The 7,150-nt window shown below is 44.5% G+C and overlaps 1 protein-coding gene across 1 annotated transcript; it reads right to left on the bottom strand.

The window, feature by feature from the left end:
* Window positions 1–1,865: 1,865 nt before the first annotated feature.
* On the bottom strand, window positions 1,866–3,455 carry LOC144696127 (G-protein coupled receptor 12-like). The gene has a single exon (XM_078567448.1). The coding sequence runs from the start codon at window positions 3,312–3,314 to the stop codon at window positions 2,307–2,309; it is 1,008 nt and encodes a 335-aa protein (XP_078423574.1). The 5' UTR covers window positions 3,315–3,455; the 3' UTR covers window positions 1,866–2,306.
* Between the last annotated feature and the right edge of the window lie 3,695 nt (window positions 3,456–7,150).

Raw genomic sequence — 7,150 nt, 5'->3', positions numbered from 1 at the left:
GGCTGGAGAGTCTAGACCCAGTAGTATAATTTCAAAGTCAAGGGTTGGGAAATGTCTTCTCTGAAATCCAAGGGTTGTGAATCTTTGGAATTCTCTACCCCAGAGAGCTGCGGATGATTCTGTTCAAGACCGAGGTGGATAGATTTCTGGATAAGAGGGGAATCGAAGGCCGGGAATAGCGCAGGGAGGTGGAGTTGAGCAAGATAGATCAGCCATGATCTTATTTAATGGCCAGTCAGACTCCACTGGCCGAATAGCCGACTCCTAATTCTTATCTTCATCTATCAAACATGTGACGTGAAGAAATTTTTAAGGTGTCAATTCGAAAATGTATTTCATGCTTTAAATCGCCAAGACCAGCGCAGATTAACGCGATTAGTCGAGTACGATATATATATATATATTTAAATACCTGCAATGAGTTAAAAAAGGCATTAATTAAATCCCATTTCATTTCTTCCAAAATGGTGAAATATCTACAGGAGCTCCATCTTTGCTCATTCCCCAAAAACTGGATGATAGGTTTGACTATTCAGTGTTGTGTGTGGAGGGTATGGACAGTGAGAGCAATCGAGGCGACACACATTAGCTGTGAGATTACAGCGGAAACGAGAGGGTGAAGATAATCAGTGGAATGGAGCAACGTGATCGGAAGAAGAGGTAAGGATTTTTTAACCCGGCTGAAACCAGTCACCCAGGACAGGGAAACAAACGCATCCAATGCCACTTCACTAATGGAGGAAAACCATGATCAGGATGATGTTATTAAATTGTGGCTGTTATTTTCCTGTTAAGTGATGCCTCCGCCCATTGGACCCCTTTCTGCTCTGCTGCCGAGGGACAGTCCAGGTGATTTGATTTTCTCTGCCTGCTGTTTAGTCTCCATTACCAGCTGGCGCACGTAGCTGCTGTCTCCCTACAATCCATTCAGCTTGGGCTTTTTATTCCGACCGACAGCAGTGAAATGTGGAGATGATCCAGCCATTGACGTCAGTGAGTTTCACTCTGGAACGTGACAGCGAGAGACCGGGGGGGGGCGGGTGGGTGATAGACTGAGGACAAATAGACCCCGAGAAGGACAGACTGGGGAAGGATAACACTAGCCCGAGGACAATCGAAGACCGACTTCCAAAGCACACCTAACTCCAGCTAATTTCCGACCAGCTCCCTTCCTCTTAAACAAATCAACATCTGGCCGTGTACAGACGCAGTTGTAATTTGGACACGACTCTCACCCGAATGCAGATGTTCTTAATTAAATCTGCTGCACACTCGGAATCGACCAAGGGTACTAATTATAAAATGTGTTTGTTTTAGACAGGTGCCACTTTACAGCAAGAGACGGTTGTTTAAGAATCACGTTTGGCATTTAAGAAGTATCTTTTTAGAGAAGATGGATTTTCTCAGGGCGGTGGGTGGGTGGGGAGGGGGTGGGTTCACTGCAATGCAAGCCTCACCTGTAACCTGCATCACAAGTACGTGCACAGAATTCTTGCGTAATTAAATCCGTGTAAAATCGGAAGCTTACTCCCTCTGCTGTCCCTGCTTGCTGTAACAGTCAACAATCTGACGCTCTAACTTTACATTTTCAACTACCTGAGCAGATAGTGCAATTGTCCATTTTATGTTGCAACCATATTGCTGAAAACTCAATCGCATATTGTGTGCCTCCGTATCTTTACAAACAGCGAAATATATTGCGGATTCACTTATTTATTTATTTATAATTAACAAATTATTGAAATTGCTTCAGTTAAATCATGTCTAATCTGAGGTTACGTTAAAGAACCTGTGCAATTATTTAAATGTTGGAATATATTAAAATAATTCAGGCCGTGTTGAGTTCAAAGGAGGAAGACATCGTATTTCTATCACAAATTATGACCTTTTTATTGATGATTGTAAACAAGAATACATCCAAAATCTCAAACAAAGAACCAAAAAAATCACAAACGACAATTTGTTTAAAATAATCTCTGTGCAATGTTACAGTAAGGATTGAACTTCAAAGTGCCGTGTACATTTTATACAGGTTTTGTTTTAATTTTTTTAACAATTGTGCAAATCCAAGTACACACAGTACACAAAGTCTTTCATTTCTTGGTCTGTGTGTTCCCCTCTGCACTGAATCCCACGAACAGCACCGCTTCTTTGCAGCCCGAATATCACTTGTTTCCCGATTTTGATTTGGCTTTAGTGCAATGGTTTGACTGGAGGAGTTTTGGACGTTTCACAGTCTTCAGCGCTGATAAACAGACAGGCACAGTAAGACTCAATTGATTCTTCAGTGAGTGGGTCCTAAGGGACTAGACGTCACTCGGAGACCTGGACCGAAACGAAAGTTTCTTGGAAAAGCAACTGCAACACACTGTCCATAGAACTTTCTGGATATCTTGGTTCCGGTAAGCATATATGACTGGGTTTATCATGGAGTTGTAGATGGCTGGTAAGAAGGTAATGTAAGTGTATAAAGACGGGTAGGTGTAGTCTCCCATCAGACAATATATTGCAAACGGTAACCAACAGATTGCAAAGGCTCCGAGGATGACTGCAAGTGTGGAGATCCCTTTCCTGGTTGTCACATAATGAGAAGTTGCGAGGAAATGACGCTGTAGTGCAATCTGGTGTGCATGCCGACAGACGATTTTACAGATCTGCATGTACAGCTGCAGCATCATCCCAAAGACCATGAAAAATGATATGGACAGGATGATCAGATTGTTCTTGGTGAGTGGTTTCACAATGCTGCACATGGAAATGTCTTTGAGACAGTTCCAGCCCAGGACGGGGAGCAGTCCAAAGCAAATGGAGACAGCCCAGGTTAGGATCAGCATGATGTAGGTCCGAGTGACGGTCCTTTCCGAATAGTAAGTCAATGCGTTGTACAGTGAGAGGTAACGGTCGATTGTAATGGCTAACAAGCTGCTTACTGAAGCGGTGAACGATGCAACTAGGAGTCCGACGGTGACCAGACCGACGACTTCAGACCGAAGGCAGTAGAGGAACACGAAGTGGACAATGAGCCCCAGCCCCGCCAACAGGTCAGCCGTGGCCAGACTCCCTATCAGCAAAAACATAGGCGTTCTTAAAGCAGGCGTGTAGAAAATGATCGCGACGACAATGGCATTTTCACAGGCGATGATGGTCCCAGAAACACAGAGCACAACATCCCAGGGGTTGAGTGAAGGCTGCTGCACCGCCAAGACTAAATCCAGAGATGAGCTGTCCACGTTGGATTTGAACCAGCCCGGCTGCTCCTCGGTGGAGTTCTTCGAAATATTCTCATTCATGTTGTTGGCTATTACCTGCAACATGTCAGCGTGTTTGTATATATATTTAAAAAAAAACAATTCTCTACACTAGAAACCAGCACCTTAGCTCCAGCCAGTGATGCTCTGTAAACACCGAACACATTTCTCTACAATTGTTTACCATTAATTTATACGAACATGCACACCTTGCTTGTCATTTTCGATCATTTTATGTTGACATGACTGCACTACAGAACAAGGTGCCTGTTACAGGCATTCATTCACCTCGCTGCTGGCATTAGGAAATTCTGTGACGATAGCAAAGGACATTTAACCAGCAACCTTCCCCAACCACTTGACGCCGAGTCCCTTGCAAACCATCAATGAAACTAAACTCCTCCAAACCCCCCTGACCCTTTTTCGCCCGAATTTCAAACAGTCAGTGCAATTTGAGCGTTACCTGGGTCTGTCTAGATGTTGCACATTCAAGTTCTCGTCCTGGCTTTACAGACCAAGTGAAAGTATTGCATGTAATATATATATATATATATAAATATATATACACACATATACACACAGAGAGAGAGACTGCGAGGTGACGCTGCGAATAGAGGAGCAGCTAGTTGCAGGCTCCTGTCGCTCTGCTCTGCTGCATCTGTGAGGTTGCACGGTGCCAGGGTGCTGGAGTTGAAGCGGGTGTTTTTTTTTTGCTGGAGGAGTCAGTCACTGACTCACTTGTCCTCAGTTATTGATGCACAGGCACCTCGCTGACGTCAAGCCGAGCGCAGTCATTAGGCCGGGGCGGGGACGCGCGCTGCATGCAAATGAGCTCCATTCATAAAAGTTCAGTAACCAACTCCCAGCCCAGACACACACACACACACACAGACACTGTACACAAAACAAAGACACCACCGAGAACAGGCCAGGTTTACAATTGCTGCATTGCAAGCAAGGGAATAAATACCTGCTCTGATATATATATACATATATATATTTATTTTATTTTTAAAATTGCAAAAGTTGCATGCACCTGAATAGAGTTATAATGAGTGGATGTCCTCACCAAAACTCTCTTAAACTGTTACAAAACACATGGAACATTTTATTTTCTCCAAGGACAGACGGTCAGGTCACGTTTCCTGAAACTCCCGGTAAAGGGGGAAGGACAATCACACCCAAGGATGTGTCCCTCTGATTAAACAACTACATCACAGACCCCACGATTCATTTTTTTTTTTGGCCATTTACAACAATGTTCGGCACTCGAGCAATTGAAGCAGAAACTGATGTCATTCATTGTGTTTATAGGGGATGTGACTTCTCACTGGCCATTGCAAACCAGTCACAGGGATCTTTTTTCGCAGAGTTTTAACGGCGCAGGGAGGAGGCCATTCGGCCCATCGTTCTTGCGCCCACCGGATCCCCAAATGACCCAGTGCCATTGTCCCGCCTTGTCAAATGTTTATAACTCGCGCCATCTCCCCCCGTGCCGCCGTTCGCGGTGGGCAGGCTGATAGAGCGGGATGCGAGAAGTCAAGAGGCGGAGAGGGTCAGAAGCGGCAGGGACACTTTTCTGCACCAGCGACCCAGGCCATGCATTACACTTTTTCAAAGGTAGGGTCTGGGATATTGTAAATTTCACCCCATGCCATGAAACCCCAGAGTTTATCTTAAAAGAAAGGTGCATTCGAGTAGCGCCTTTCACAGCCACCAGATCCCTCAAAGTGCTTTACAACTAATGAAGCGCTTTTGAAGTGCATTCACTGTTGTAATGCAGGAAATGCAGCAGCTAATTTGTGCACAGCAAGCTCCCACAAACAGCAAAGTAATAACAACCAGATAATCTTATTTTGTGTGTGACATTGATTGAGGAATGAACATTGACCAGGACACCTCCCCTGCTCTTCTTCATGCCAGGGGATCTATTATGTCCCCACCGGAGAGGGCAGAACAGGCCTTGGTTTAACATCTCATCCAAACCACATCTCAGACAGTGCAGCACTCCTTTACTCCTCTACCAGAGAGAGTCTGCCTTGACTTTTGGCACTCAAATGGCATTTGAACCCACAATCAGCTGACCCTGAGGTGAGAGTGCTACCAACAGAGCCACAGCTGACATGCTGTAAATAGCTCCAGATTTTGTAATATAAATCCACTGTTCCACTGCATTCTTTTCTGCAAATATCCCTTCCCTGTACTTTGTACAGTAAAACCTTGCCTTGCACTCCCACCTGATGTCTACTCTAAATCATACCCCCAATTGCCAAAACTACCTGCTGTAAACATCCCCCTGAAAGATGTTCTCTATTGCAAAAAACCCTGCAAGAAACCTGCAGCTAATCTCTGTTGTTAGATGAATCCCACCTCCTCTCCACTCCCTGACAAATACTCTCTGCAGTAAATCCTTCTCCATCTGCAGGTAAGCTCCACTGACAATACTCCTCCTGATCAGAAACCCCCAAATACATCTGTAAATACCCACCCAAAAAATACTCACTATTGTGAATGCATTCTTCAGGAACTCTCTAATGCAAAATTTCCTATCAGAAATCTCCAATTTCTCTCTAAAATAAATCCTCCCATCCCCCTTGAACCACCCCCCCCAACCCCCCCACCTTCCCTCAGTCCCACAGTGACAGAAATCTCTATATTCTCTATTGTATATTTCCTTGCCAGAAACCCCAGGGATATTACACTGCAAATTACCGCATCCTGCGCCCCCACCCCCCCCCACAACCCACCACCACCCCCACCACCCCCCAAATCACTACCAGAACCTCCATGTGCTTTGTACTGAAAATGCGCTTCCCTACCCAAAAAAGAATGGTGAGAGCAGCAGTATGATCCATGTGAGCTGAGAGTCATTTAGTCCAGGTGATTCATTGCAAAGCTGCTAGCCTGAAATAATGAGTAGCGATTCTGTGTGTGGGATTTCTAGCACTGTGACTAAAAGTGGTGGGACAGCAGAATGGGACCTCGAGGGTTAACCACAGTAGTGGGCTGAAAGAACGGAGACCCCAGCTGGAGGCATGGTTAAGAGCAAGGGATAGTTTGAAAGCTAAAGGGAAGAAATGCAACATTAATATAAGGAGCAATAAGCAAAAATATATTTGAGGTTGCAGTAATCTTTTCTCCACAACCTCAGTTGCTAATTTATCTCTGTCCTTAAGTGAATGTGTGTGTGGGTGTTTGTGTGTGAGTGCGTGTCTGTGTGTGCGTGTCTGTATATTACATCTGTATCTCTTACTGTTATGCATTTTTTAAAGAAGAGTGTAATGTTCTGCTACATCTCAATGAGTTAACTGAAGACCAAGTGAAGACTGCAATTATTTAACTGTAATTTTCCTCACAGGAAAATATTGATCAGTGGTCAAAATGTTTTGAGGCCAATAATATAAAAAGAAAGACTTGCATTTTTATATCACCTTTCTTAAATACCCTCTGAACTAGGGCAACTAGGCAACTAAGAAACGATGGCCTGGCCAGCGACACCCACATCCCATGAATGAATAAAAAATTAATTTGGTGAGCCAGGTGCCATCATAGCACTCTTCTCTGCCTTTCCTCCTGCCTGCATGCGACGATGCGGGCAACATTAAATAAAAACAGAATGTCCCAAAGCGTTTTACAGCTAAAGAAGTACTTTCAAAGTATAGTCACTGTTGTAATGTAGGAAATGTGGCAGCCAAGTTGCACACAGCAAGCTCCCACAAACAGCAATGTGATAATGACCAGATAATCTGTTTTTGTGATGTTGATTGAAGGATAAATATTGTCCCAGGGCACCAGCTCCCCTGTTCTTCGAAATAGTGCCATGGCATCCGGGTCCACCTGAGAGGGCAGCTTAATGTCTCATCCAAAAGACAGCATTTCTGACAGCGCAGCCTTCCTCAGTA

The sequence above is a fragment of the Cetorhinus maximus genome, chromosome 21 (genome assembly GCF_964194155.1).
Source record: "Cetorhinus maximus chromosome 21, sCetMax3.hap1.1, whole genome shotgun sequence".
NCBI lineage: Eukaryota > Metazoa > Chordata > Chondrichthyes > Lamniformes > Cetorhinidae > Cetorhinus > Cetorhinus maximus.
The sequence above is the reverse complement of the archived record's forward strand: the minus strand, read 5'-3'. Positions and strand labels throughout refer to the sequence as shown.

Bases quoted from the DNA above. Each gene is read 5' to 3' on its own strand.
- LOC144696127 (XM_078567448.1), bottom strand. From the start codon at position 3,314: ATGTTGCAGGTAATAGCCAACAACATGAATGAGAATATTTCGAAGAAC.